The sequence below is a fragment of the Epinephelus lanceolatus genome, chromosome 9 (genome assembly GCF_041903045.1).
Source record: "Epinephelus lanceolatus isolate andai-2023 chromosome 9, ASM4190304v1, whole genome shotgun sequence".
Classification (NCBI taxonomy): Eukaryota; Metazoa; Chordata; class Actinopteri; order Perciformes; family Serranidae; genus Epinephelus; species Epinephelus lanceolatus.
The window spans coordinates 493,680-507,500 of NC_135742.1; the positions used below are offsets into that span (position 1 = coordinate 493,680).

Genomic DNA, 13,821 nt, shown 5'->3' on the forward strand with positions numbered 1-13,821 from the left:
GTTGCTCATTAAACTTTATTTACTACGTCACCAGGTACTCCTTAAATTTTATTTATTACATCACCAGGTACTCATTAAACTTTATTTACTACATCATCAAGTACTCATTTAACTTCATTTAATACATCATTAGGTACTCATTAACTTTATTTGATACGTCATCAGGTACTCATTTACTTTATTTACTACGTCATCAGGTACTCATTAAACTTTATTTACTACGTCACCAGGTACTCATTAAACTTTATTTACTACATCACCAGTTGCTCATTAAACTTTATTTACTACGTCATCATGTACTCATTAAATTTTATTTACTACATCACCAAGTACTCATTAAACTTTATTTACTACATCACCAGGTACTCATTTAACTTTATTTACTACATCACCAGGTACTCATTAAACTTTATTTACTACGTCACCAGGTACTCATTAAACTTTATTTACTACGTCACCAGGTACTCATTAAACTTTATTTACTACGTCACCATGTACTCATTAAACTTTATTTACTACATCACCAGGTCCTCATTTAACTTTATTTACTACATCACCAGTTGCTCATTAAACTTTTTTTACTACGTCATCAGGTACTCATTTAACTTTATTTACTACATCACCAGGTACTCTTTTAATTTTGATTATTACATCATTAGGTACTCAAACCTCATTTACTACGTCACCATGTACTCATTTGACTTTATTTACTACATCACCAGGTGCTCATTGAACTTTATTTAACTTTATTTACTACATCATTAGGTACTCATTTAATTTTGATTATTACATCATCAGGTACTCATTAAACTTTATTTACTACGTCACTAGGTACTCATTAAACTTTATTTACTATGTCATTAGATACTCATTTAACTTCATTTACTACATCATCAGATACTCAAACCTCATTTACTACGTCACCAGATACTCATTTAATTTTGATTATTACATTTTCAGGTACTCATCAAACTTAATTTACTACGTCATCAGGTACTAAACTTCTGCTTTCCTCCTCTTCCTTCTCGTCTCTCAGAGACTTCCTCCCTCGTGGTTCTGGTATTGTCACTCGACGCCCCCTGGTGCTGCAGCTCATCAACTGTCCAACAGGTGAGACTTTAAACAGGTTTAATTATATGATGTCATGTTTATTCTGTGACCATGAACCTGGTCATGTGACAGATCATGTGACTGATGATGTGATGTGTGTGGATCAGAGTACGCAGAGTTCCTGCACTGTAAAGGGAAGAAGTTCACTGACTTTGATGAAGTTCGTCAAGAGATCGAAGCTGAAACTGATCGAGTCACCGGACAGAACAAAGGAATCAGTCCAGTCCCCATAAACCTGCGAGTCTACTCCCCCAACGGTAACACATACACACACGATCACACATACACACTCTTCATGTGTACATGTGGAGGTTTGTATGTGAAGCAGTCATATAACCTGCTTTGTGTTTGTGATGTCAGTGTTGAACCTTACTCTGGTGGATCTTCCCGGGATGACGAAGGTACCGGTCGGCGACCAGCCGGCCGACATCGAGCACCAGATCAGAGACATGCTCATGCAGTTTGTCACCAAGGACAATTGCCTCCTGTTGGCTGTTTCCCCCGCCAACTCTGACCTCGCCAACTCCGACGCTCTCAAAATCGCCAAGGAAGTAGACCCACAAGGTGAGAGTCCTCTATATCTCCTACACCTCCCACACCTCCTAGACCTCCTACACCTTTAACACTTCATACATCCTCTACATCTCATACACTCTCTGCCCTTAACATGTTTGTCTGTGTTTCCGTCCATGCTTGTAATGATGTTGGTGGTTTAAATGAAGTCTTTTGAATGTGTGTGTTCAGGTCTGAGGACCATCGGTGTGATCACCAAACTGGATCTGATGGATGAAGGAACCGATGCCAGAGACATTCTGGAGAACAAACTGCTCCCACTGCGCCGAGGTAAGATGGAAACCTTTTAAAAAGCAGCAATATGAAATGTTCTTCACCATTACTGAAACGTGAAAAGGTGCTGATGAGACAGGAAACAGTCAGAAACAGGAAACAAACAAGAAACAGTCAGAAACAGGAAACAGAAACAGGAAACAGTCAGAAACAGAAAACAGTCAGAACTCCAGAAACACTTCATTATAAAACATAAATCTGGACGTGATCAGCAGAGCAGTGAGAGTCAGTGATGATGAATGAGAGTGGACCCAGGATTGAACCCTGAGAAACTCCACTGGTCAGACTACATAAACAGAAAGATATCACCACCTGTTCTAAATCAGTGATGAAGGTAGATTCATCTCCAGGTAACCATAGCAACAGTGCTGCAGTAGAGACAGTCATGGACTCCCAGGTGTCCTCACAGAAACGATGAGACACTCTGACCTGTCTCAGGTTACATTGGGGTGGTGAACCGCAGTCAGAAGGACATCGATGGGAGGAAAGACATAAACGCAGCTCTGCAGGCCGAGAGGAAATTCTTCTTGTCGCACCCGTCATACCGACACCTGGCTGACCGCATGGGCACTGCCTACCTGCAGAAAATCCTCAACCAGGTACCTGAACAAATCATGTGGCTCGTGTTTCCTACCTGTGTCTCTGTGGGTCAGAACACTGAGATGAAATATATGGTCAGTGATAATCTGTTCTCTGCTCCCTCTGCAACCATAGTAACAGATTATTTCTCTGTTCCCCTAGCAACTGACCAACCACATCCGGGACACTTTGCCGGCGTTACGCAGCAAGCTTCAGAGCCAGCTGCTGTCCATCGAGAAGGAGGTGGAGGAGTACAAGAACTTCAGACCGGACGACCCGAGCCGCAAGACCAAGGCCCTGTTGCAGTCTGTACTACACACTCATATTACACACTCATACTACACACTGATACGTACTGACACGTGTGTGTGTGTGTCAGGATGGTGCAGCAGTTCGCTGTGGACTTCGAGAAGCGGATCGAAGGATCTGGAGATCAGGTCGACACCTACGAGCTGTCAGGAGGAGCCAAGATCAACCGAATCTTCCATGAACGCTTCCCCTTCGAACTGGTCAAGGTAACACACACACACACACACACACAGATGTGAGGGACGGCTGTGCTGTGTTGACTCAGAAATATCAGACAGGATATGATCCAGCCCGTGTGCACAGCAGCAGGAAGTTGGACATATCAGGTGTTTTCAAAGTGAACAGTGACTCCTGACAGGAAGTCACTGTTCACTTTGAGGAGCTCCCCGTCAGAATGACACACCTGTTTGTATTCATACAGCTGACAGGAACACTGACATGACATCTTGTACACCGCCGCCGGTGGCTTGTGTAGCAATATCACCTCACCTTTGACGAGGCAAAATCTCATTGTATTTCCTCTGTCACATCTCTGCTCAGTGAAGCCTGGACGTCACCGTCACTCCATGTCAATTCAATCAATTTCATTTATAAAGCCCAATATCACAAATCACAATTTGCCTCACAGGGCTTTACAGCATACGACATCCCTCTGTCCTTATGACCCTCACAGCTGATCAGGAAAAACTCCCCAAAAAACTCTTTAACGGGGAAAAAAAAATGGTAGAAACCTCAGGAAGAGCAACTGAGGAGGGATCCCTCTTCCAGGACGGAGAGACGTGCAATAGATGTCGTACAGAACAGATCAGCATAATAAATTAACAGTAATCCGTATGACACAATGAGACAGAGAGAGAGAGAGAGAGAGAGAGAGAGATGCAGGACAGACGGTAATGACAGTAGCTTACAACAACATTAATGAAAGTAATAATATTATAGTTCTGGCTACTGTGGTACAATATGTTGAAAGTATGTATTAATATCTGACAGTATACATGTGTGACAATAATCATATGTGTATAATAACAGTAGAAGTATGACTAATGACTAATGATGGCAGCAGCAGCAGGAGGCATCTGGCAGGACCACGGCAGCAGCACAACCACACACGTCACGCTGTCCAGGCACCGCTGTGATATGAGTTAATCTGAGAGACAGTGGAGCACAAAGGCTCCGGAGAAGAAGCCGAGTTAGTGACATCCAGAATGGCCGAGTTAGCAAGATGCAGTAATAGAATACGAGAGAGAGAGAGAAGGAGAGAAGGTGCCCGGTGTATTATAGGGGGGTCCTCCGGCAGACTAGGCCTAAGTCAGCCTAACTAGGGGCTGGTACAGGGCAAGCCTGAGCCAGCCCTAACTATGAGCTTTATCAAAGAGGAAAGTCTTAAGTCTAGTCTTAAATGTGGAGACGGTGTCTGCCTCCCGGACCGTAACAGGAAGATGATTCCACAGGAGAGGAGCCTGATAGCTGAAGGCTCTGGCTCCTGATCTACTTTTGGAGACTTTAGGGACCACGAGTAACCCTGCGTTCTCAGAGCGCAGTGTTCTGGTGGGATAATATGGCACTATGAGCTCTCTAAGATATGATGGAGCTTGACCATTTAGAACTTTATAAGTTAACAGTAGGATTTTAAATTCAATTCTGGATTTTACAGGGAGCCAGTGCAGAGAAGCTAAAACAGGAGACATATGATCTCGTTTCTTAGTTCCTGTTAGTACACGTGCTGCTGCATTCTGAATTAGCTGGAGAGTTTTTAAGGACTTACTAGAGCTACCTGATAATAGAGAGTTACAGTAATCCAGCCTAGAGATAACAAAAGCGTGGACCAATTTTTCTGCATCTTTTCGGGTCAGGATAGGCCTAATTTTCACAATATTACGCAGATGAAAAAATGCAGTCCGTGAGGTTTGTTTTAAATGAGAATTAAAAGACAAATCTTGATCAAATATTACTCCGAGGTTTCTTACGGTAGTGCTAGAGGCCAGAGCAATGCCATCTAGAGAAACTATGTCATCAGATAAAGAGTCTCTGAGTTGTTTGGGGCCAAGAACAATAACTTCAGTTTTGTCTGAATTTAACATCAGGAAATTGGTGCTCATCCAAGTTTTTATGTCTTTAAGGCAGTTATGGAGTTTAGTTAATTGATTACTTTCTTCTGGCTTCATCGATAAATACAACTGAGTATCATCCGCATAACAATGGAAATTTATAGAGTGATTTCTAATGATGTTACCTAAAGGAAGCATATATAGAGTAAATAGGATTGGTCCGAGCAGAGAACCTTGCGGAACTCCAAAACAAACTTTAGTACGTAAGGATGATTCATTATCAATGTGAACAAACTGAAAACGATCAGATAAATAAGATTTAAACCAGCTTAGTGCTGAACCTTTTAGGCCAATTAAGTGATCCAGTTTCTGTAGCAGAATTTGATGGTCAGTAGTGTGAAACGCTGCACTAAGATCGAATAAAACAATTACAGAGACGAGTCCTTTGTCTGAAGCAATCAGAAGGTCATTTGTAATTTTAACTAGTGCTGTCTCAGTGCTATGATGCACTCTAAATCCTGACTGAAATTCCTCAAATAAATTATTATCCTGGAGAAAATCACACAGCTGGTCTGCGACTACTTTCTCAAGGATCTTTGACATAAAGGGAAGATTAGATATTGGTCTATAGTTGGCTAACATCTCTGGATCCAGGGTGGGCTTTTTTAGGAGAGGGTTAATTACAGCTACCTTAAAAGACTGTGGTACATAGCCTGTTAATAAGGATATATTGATCATATCTAATATATGAGTGTTAACTAAAGGAAAGACCTCCTTAAGTAGCCTAGTTGGGATGGGGTCTAAGAGACACGTTGATGATTTAGATGAAGAAATCACTGCGGTCAATTCTTGAAGAGAAATTGGGGAGAAGCAATCTAAATATATATTAGGTCTTACAGCTGTGTTTGAGGTTAGATAGGTACTATCTGAGGACAGGAGGTCATGAATTTTGCCTCTAATAGTTAGAATTTTGTCATTAAAAAAGCTCATAAGATCATTACTGCTAAGGGCTAAAGGAATACAAGGCTCATGTGTCTCGTATTGCTTTTAGTTTTTTGTTTCCGTTTTGTGCCATCTGTTGTCCTAACAGGGTTTCAAAAACGGCAGTTGTGGGTGCTGCATTGGGTCATGTGTGTGATCAATCAACATGCTCTGATGTCATCCAGGTTGATCATGTGCAGACAGAGTATGTCCTCTGAACCAGGAGCTAAATAACTGTGTTCTCAGATCCACAGTTGTTCCACTTCTGCAGTGAGGTTTCTTAGAACAATGGAAAAGTTCCTCTGGTCTGAAAGCACCGGTCTTGTTTCCATGGAGACGATCTGTCCACCCCAAAACAGAAGTAAATGTTATCAGTGATGAGCAGCTCTGTCTCTTGTCTGTTGGTAACAGAACATCTGATGGTAGACGGTTCAAAGTCGTGGACCTGCTGCAGGGGGCAGTCTGAGTCTGGGGGAATGTTAGTAACCACTCCTAGTAGGGCTGAGCGGTATTCGCAGTGACGGTAACTTACCGCAGTAAACATGAGCTGCGGTACTGCTTTTGTGGTTACCTTCATACTGCAGTACTCCGGCTACGGTGGCAGAACGGGGCACGGCGGCTGGCCTGCCTGCCTGCCTGCCTCACGCACCTCCCTAGCTCAAGATGGAGGTGGCCTGGCCGACCGCCCCAAACCCAGGCCCACGGGAGAAGGTCTCTTCCTCATCCTGGTGATGGGCACATCTGGGTGATGTTAAACGTGTGTTAGCATGTTGGTAGTGTTTCCATTCACAGCCCCAACACACCGTCCTCTTCTTCTACACAGCTCTGTCTCTGTTGGTGTTGTAGCTGAGCAGGAACCTGTGGTCAGGTCTTCAAGCTCCGCCCTTTCATGTGTTGTCACCATGGTGTGACTGACTCACAGCCAATCAGCTTGTTGTGCTAACCTTAGCACATGTTGCTAATGGTGCACGCCGAAAAGTTTCAGGACAGAGTTTAGGTTCAACGTCACGTTTCCCGTGTGCAGCAGACTGTGACACCTCTGATGGTGACAGCTTAAGACGAATACACAAACAGTTACAGCCTGATGTGTTCAAACTGTCAGAGTGACTGTGTCACACGCCACCGCCAAACTCCACCCACATGTGGCGGGTACAGATATTGGGTCCTGGTAATGTGTTGTAAAGGTGACGACCAAAAATCAGCAAGTTTAACCTGTGTGTGTGTGTGTGTGTGTGTGTGTGCAGTTGGAGAGTGATGAGAAGACTCTTCGTAAAGAGATCAGCTACGCTATCAAGAACATCCACGGCATCAGGTGAGTGTCAGTCACAGTGTGTTCAGTTGTGCGCTACGTGTGTGTGTGTGTGTGTGTGTGTGTATGTATGTGTGTGTGTGTGTGTGTTCAGGTACCTGAGTGTGATGCCACCTGTGCTCTCTGTCCAGGACGGGTCTGTTCACACCCGACATGGCGTTTGAGACAATCGTGAAGCGTCTGATCGCTCAGATCAAAGAGCCATGTCAGAAATGTGTCGACCTGGTGATCAACGAGCTCGTCAACACCGTCAGGCAGTGCACTCAGAAGGTACCTCGACTAGAGTTTGGAAGTGTTGAGGGAAAATGGCCGACATGGTGTCCTCTATCAGGACATAATGGACTCTGTGGTAAACATTATGTCTTGATGATGACACCATGTCGGCCATTTTCTCTCTCACACCTCAGTCACCTATCAGACAAATTAAAATTCATTTATATTTTGACATTTTCTTCAGTTAAATCTAAAGTTCATTACCTGTTAACAGCTGAGGCTCTGACTAAGACCTGGAACAGTCATTTCCATCCCATAAGGTTCTCATGTACTTAAAAAATTGTTACAGGAAGTAGGACAAACCTCAGATAAACAGGAGACATATTTGAAGTCCAATCAGCTGTTAGCCTGAAAGCTAAATTCATGCTAACAAGATTCACAGTCAGAAACAAATGTTTAACAACAGGAGGACACGTGTCCCTGTCCCCAAATTAGTGTCAACATTTTAACAAACTATACGTCATCTGTAACGTTACTGAGGATGATGTCCTGAAACACCGAGGTCAACAGCCAGTGAGATGTGAGCTGACCTCTGGTGTCATACAGAGTATCAGTAAGTTCAGAGGGACAGTGTCCATCCTGTGGTGTCCAGAGGGACAGCATCCGCCCTGTGGTGTCCAGAGGGACAGCATCCACCCTGTGGTGTCCAGAGGGACAGAGGGACAGCATCCACCCTGTGGTGTCCAGAGGGACAGCATCCACCCTGTGGTGTCCAGAGGGACAGAGGGACAGCATCCACCCTGTGGTGTCCAGAGGGACAGTATCCATCCTGTGGTGTCCAGAGGGACAGAGGGACAGCATCCACCCTGTGGTGTCCAGAGGGACAGTATCCATCCTGTGGTGTCCAGAGGGACAGCATCCACCCTGTGGTGTCCAGAGGGACAGCATCCACCCTGTGGTGTCCAGAGGGACAGAGGGACAGCATCCACCCTGTGGTGTCCAGAGGGACAGAGGGACAGCGTCCACCCTGTGGTGTCCAGAGGGACAGAGGGACAGCATCCACCCTGTGGTGTCCAGAGGGACAGCATCCACCCTGTGGTGTCCAGAGGGACAGCGTCCATCCTGTGGTGTCCAGAGGGACAGAGGGACAGCATCCACCCTGTGGTGTCCAGAGGGACAGAGGGACAGCGTCCACCCTGTGGTGTCCAGAGGGACAGAGGGACAGCATCCACCCTGTGGTGTCCAGAGGGACAGCATCCACCCTGTGGTGTCCAGAGGGACAGCGTCCATCCTGTGGTGTCCAGAGGGACAGAGGGACAGCGTCCATCCTGTGGTGTCCAGAGGGACAGAGGGACAGCGTCCATCCTGTGGTGTCCAGAGGGACAGCGTCCACCCTGTGGTGTCCAGAGGGACAGCGTCCACCCTGTGGTGTCCAGAGGGACAGAGGGACAGCGTCCACCCTGTGGTGTCCAGAGGGACAGCGTCCATCCTGTGGTGTCCAGAGGGACAGTGTCCTTCTTACAGTCTTAGTGCATTAACATCAAACAGCTGATCTCCTCAGTAGGTGTCCATCATCAAGTTTTAATGGACACCCTGCAGCCAATCAGAATTAAATATTCACTCAGACCACAGTGTAATGTTTATTTATCTGCTGATCATGTGATGATGTCATGATGATGATGATGTCATGATGATGTATTTCCTGTGCAGCTGGCTCAGTTTCCGATGCTCAGAGAGGAGATGGAGAGAATCGTCACCCAGCACATCAGAGACAGAGAGAGTCGCGCCAAAGACCAGGTCTGTCTGTGTGTCTGTCTGTCTGTGTGTCTGTCTGTGTGTCTGTCTGTGTGTCTGTCTGTCTGTGTGTCTGTCTGTGTGTCTGTCTGTGTGTCTGTCTGTCTGTGTGTCTGTCTGTGTGTCTGTCTGTGTGTCTGTCTGTCTGTGTGTCTGTCTGTGTGTGTCTGTGTGTCTGTCTGTGTGTCTGTCTGTGTGTCTGTCTGTGTGTCTGTCTGTCTGTGTGTGTCTGTGTGTCTGTCTGTGTGTCTGTCTGTGTGTCTGTCTGTCTGTGTGTCTGTCTGTGTGTCTGTCTGTGTGTCTGTCTGTCTGTGTGTCTGTCTGTGTGTGTCTGTGTGTCTGTCTGTCTGTGTGTCTGTGTGTCTGTCTGTGTGTCTGTCTGTCTGTGTGTCTGTCTGTGTGTCTGTCTGTGTGTCTGTGTGTCTGTCTGTCTGTGTGTCTGTCTGTCTGACAGAATCATTTCATAACTCAGATACTATCAACAGGTCAGATAGTGATATTCAGATGATGATGATGATGAAGAGGAGGAGACAGAGGGAGGATAGCTCCGCCCGTTCATGCAGCTGCAGGAGGAAGTGATGTCAGTCAGACAGGTGACTCCAGAGGAGGAAATGTGTCAAAGGTATCAGAGGCCTTCAGACGTGTCCTAACAGGAAGTGAGCGTCACGTCATCACGTGTCATTAGATCTTCTCTTTCATGTAAACTGACCAATCAGCTGTGGCCTGTGTGTGACCAATGAGAACATGCACATAACACACATGTACTATTCATACGGACAGCAGAGCGACCACAGGTAACTTGTTCTGCGTCAGACCTCCAGTTTGATTGGACGACATCAGTGTCTGTGTCCAAAATCACTTCCTCCTCACTCCACAGTCCACCATCCTGTAGTTATGTCAGAGTGTATAGTGGACTCAGTATCCCACAATGCAAAGGTTATCACATGACTGACAGTAAAACACACTTCCACAGGAAATGACATCATCAGTAGAACAGGCTGATACCAGCTACTCTCAGCAACCAAACATGTGATGTCACAACCAAACGTGATGTCACAACCAAACATGTGATGTCACAACCAAACATCTGACGTCACAACCAAACGTCTGATGTCACAACCAAACATCTGATGTCACAACCAAACATGTGACGTCACAACCAAACATGTGATGTCACAACCAAACATGTGATGTCACAACCAAACGTCTGATGTCACAACCAAACATCTGATGTCACCTGTTCTGTCTCCAGGTGATGCTGCTGATCGACATCGAGCTGGCGTACATTAACACCAACCATGATGACTTCATCGGCTTCGCCAAGTAAGACACTAACTACACACTGTTCTCCACCTGTTAGAGACAACCACTGACATACTGACCACCTGTGCCCCTGTCTGTGCCCCTGTCTGTGCCCCTGTCTGTGCCCCTGTCTGTCCCCTTGTCTGTGCCCCCGTCTGTGCCCCCGTCTATGCCCCTGTCTGTGCCCCCGTCTGTGCCCCCGTCTGTGCCCCCGTCTGTGCCCCTGTCTGTGCCCCCGTCTGTGCCCCCGTCTGTGCCCCTGTCTGTGCCCCCGTCTGTGCCCCTGTCTGTGCCCCTGTCTGTCCCCCTGTCTGTCCCCCTGTCTGTGCCCCCGTCTGTGCCCCTGTCTGTGCCCCTGTCTGTGCCCCTGTCTGTGCCCCTGTCTGTGCCCCTGTCTGTGCCCCTGTCTGTCCCCCTGTCTGTCCCCCTGTCTGTGCCCCCGTCTGTGCCCCCGTCTGTGCCCCCGTCTGTGCCCCTGTCTGTGCCCCTGTCTGTGCCCCCGTCTGTGCCCCTGTCTGTGCCCCTGTCTGTGCCCCTGTCTGTGCTCCCGTCTGTGCCCCTGTCTGTGCCCCTGTCTGTGCCCCTGTCTGTGCCCCTGTCTGTGCCCCCGTCTGTGCCCCCGTCTGTGCCCCTGTCTGTGCCCCTGTCTGTGCCCCCGTCTGTGCCCCCGTCTGTGCCCCTGTCTATGCCCCCGTCTGTGCCCCCGTCTGTGCCCCTGTCTGTGCCCCTGTCTGTGCCCCTGTCTGTGCCCCTGTCTGTGCCCCTGTCTGTGCCCCCGTCTGTGCCCCTGTCTGTGCCCCTGTCTGTGCCCCCGTCTGTGCCCCTGTCTGTGCCCCTGTCTGTGCCCCCGTCTGTGCCCCTGTCTATGCCCCCGTCTGTGCCCCCGTCTGTGCCCCTGTCTGTGCCCCCGTCTGTGCCCCCGTCTGTGCCCCTGTCTGTGCCCCCGTCTGTGCCCCTGTCTGTGCCCCCGTCTGTGCCCCTGTCTGTGTCCCTGTCTGTGCCCCTGTCTGTCCCCCTGTCTGTCCCCCTGTCTGTGCCCCCGTCTGTGCCCCTGTCTGTGCCCCTGTCTGTGCCCCTGTCTGTGCCCCTGTCTGTCCCCCTGTCTGTGCCCCCGTCTGTGCCCCTGTCTGTGCCCCTGTCTGTGCCCCTGTCTGTCCCTCAGCGCCCAGCAGAAGAGCAGTCAGATGAGTAAGAAGAAGGCGGCAGGAAACCAGGTGGGTGTGGTCATGTGACCTGATGGTGTGGTCATGTGACCTGATAGAGGAGAAGCCACTTTGTGTTTTTTCGTCTCTCCGTCTCACCATCTCTCTCTCTCCCTCTCTCCCTCTCTCTCTCTCTCTCTCTCTCTGTGTCCGCTTCTGTTGCCGTGGCAACCAGGATGAGATCATGGTGAGTTCCTCACACAGCGTGTGACTGACTAGCAACGACCAATCACAACGCAGTAGTGTGACCTTTGAGGCTCAAGTGTTTCCTCCATAGTTACTGCTGATTATCACTGATGATGTCATCACCCACCACCTGTGTGTGTGTGTGTGTGTGTGTGTGTGTGTGTGTGTGTGTGCGCGCGTGCACAGGTGATCCGTAAAGGCTGGCTGACCATCAACAATATCAGCATCATGAAGGGCGGAGCTAAAGAGTACTGGTTTGTCCTGACAGCTGAGACGCTGTGCTGGTACAAAGATGATGAGGTAAAACACACACACACACACACACACACACACACACACACAGTCAAAGTATTCAGAGTATAAACAGTGTGTAGGTGTGGGTCACTCTGTTGAGGTGTTAGTGTTAAACAGTGTTATTATTAGTATTACTGACGTTGTTGTTGTTGTTGTTGTTGTGATGTCACAGGAGAAGGAGAAGAAGTACATGCTCCCTGTGGACAACCTGAAACTCAAAGACATCGAGAAAAGCTTCATGTCCAGCAAACACATCTTCGCCCTGTTCAACACCGAGCACAGGTGTGTGTGTGTGTGTGTGTGTGTGTGTGTGTCACTGAGTTTGTGTGTGTGTGTTGATGTGTGTGTCGGTGTGTGTCGGTGTGTGTTTGAGTGTGTATGCATTGGTGCAACCTGTATGCAAGGACATTTTACTGATCTTTGTATTGACCTTATGAGGACATTACTGATTGTGAGGACAGTGATGTCGTCGCAGGTCAAATACAGTAAAAGCACTGATCAAGTCAAGAAGCGTCCATGTTTTCAGACATGGATGAAAACTGTGAGAGATACCTGACTGGTGGGCGGAGTCATACAACCACAGGGCAGTTATTGTATTTTGATGATGTCAGAGCAGTCACCTGATCAATGATCTGACCGTTGATTAGATTGATTTGTTCCTGTAACATTATAATACTCCTGTAATATTATAATGTTCCTGTAATATTATAATACTACTATAACATTATAATATTACTGTAACATTATAATGTTCCTGTAATATTATAATACTACTGTAACATTATAATATTACTGTAACATTATAATGTTCCTGTAATAATATAATACTACTGTAATATTATAATGTTCCTGTAATATTATAATACTACTATAACATTATAATATTCCTGTAATAATATAATACTACTGTAATATTATAATACTACTATAACATTATAATGTTCTTGTAATATTATACTACTGTAACATTATAATGTTCCTGTAATAATATAATACTACTATAACATTATAATGTTCCTGTAATAATATAATATTACTGTAACATTATAATGTTCCTGTAATAATATAATACCACTGTAATATTATAATACTACTGTAACATTATAATGTTCTTGTAATATTATACTACTGTAACATTATAATGTTCCTGTAATAATATAATACTACTATAACATTATAATGTTCCTGTAATAATATAATATTACTGTAACATTATAATGTTCCTGTAATAATATAATACCACTGTAACATTATAATATTACTGTAACATTATAATGTTCCTGTAATATTATAATACTACTATAACATTATAATATTCCTGTAATAATATAATACTACTGTAATATTATAATACTACTATAACATTATAATATTACTGTAACATTATAATGTTCCTGTAATATTATAATACTACTGTAACATTATAATATTACTGTAACATTATAATGTTCCTGTAATAATATAATACTACTGTAATATTATAATGTTCCTGTAATATTATAATACTACTATAACATTATAATATTCCTGTAATAATATAATACTACTGTAATATTATAATACTACTGTAACATTATAATGTTCTTGTAATATTATACTACTGTAACATTATAATGTTCCTGTAATAATATAATACTACTATAACATT

At 45.4% G+C, this 13,821-nt stretch overlaps 1 protein-coding gene across 3 annotated transcripts in view; it reads left to right on the forward strand.

The window, feature by feature from the left end:
* Positions 1-13,821, forward strand: part of LOC117252578 (dynamin-1-like) — a 39,857-nt gene that overhangs the window by 14,371 nt on the left and 11,665 nt on the right. For all 3 annotated transcript variants that reach the window (XM_078171119.1, XM_078171117.1, XM_078171118.1), the window contains exons 2-16: positions 1,037-1,110; positions 1,218-1,367; positions 1,471-1,674; positions 1,855-1,953; positions 2,395-2,555; positions 2,698-2,840; positions 2,915-3,050; positions 7,118-7,185; positions 7,314-7,452; positions 9,106-9,192; positions 10,442-10,512; positions 11,654-11,705; positions 11,869-11,880; positions 12,066-12,179; positions 12,346-12,455. In XM_078171119.1, coding sequence (XP_078027245.1) covers positions 1,037-1,110; positions 1,218-1,367; positions 1,471-1,674; positions 1,855-1,953; positions 2,395-2,555; positions 2,698-2,840; positions 2,915-3,050; positions 7,118-7,185; positions 7,314-7,452; positions 9,106-9,192; positions 10,442-10,512; positions 11,654-11,705; positions 11,869-11,880; positions 12,066-12,179; positions 12,346-12,455 — 1,620 coding nt within the window. The remainder of the gene's footprint in view (positions 1-1,036; positions 1,111-1,217; positions 1,368-1,470; positions 1,675-1,854; positions 1,954-2,394; positions 2,556-2,697; positions 2,841-2,914; positions 3,051-7,117; positions 7,186-7,313; positions 7,453-9,105; positions 9,193-10,441; positions 10,513-11,653; positions 11,706-11,868; positions 11,881-12,065; positions 12,180-12,345; positions 12,456-13,821) is intronic.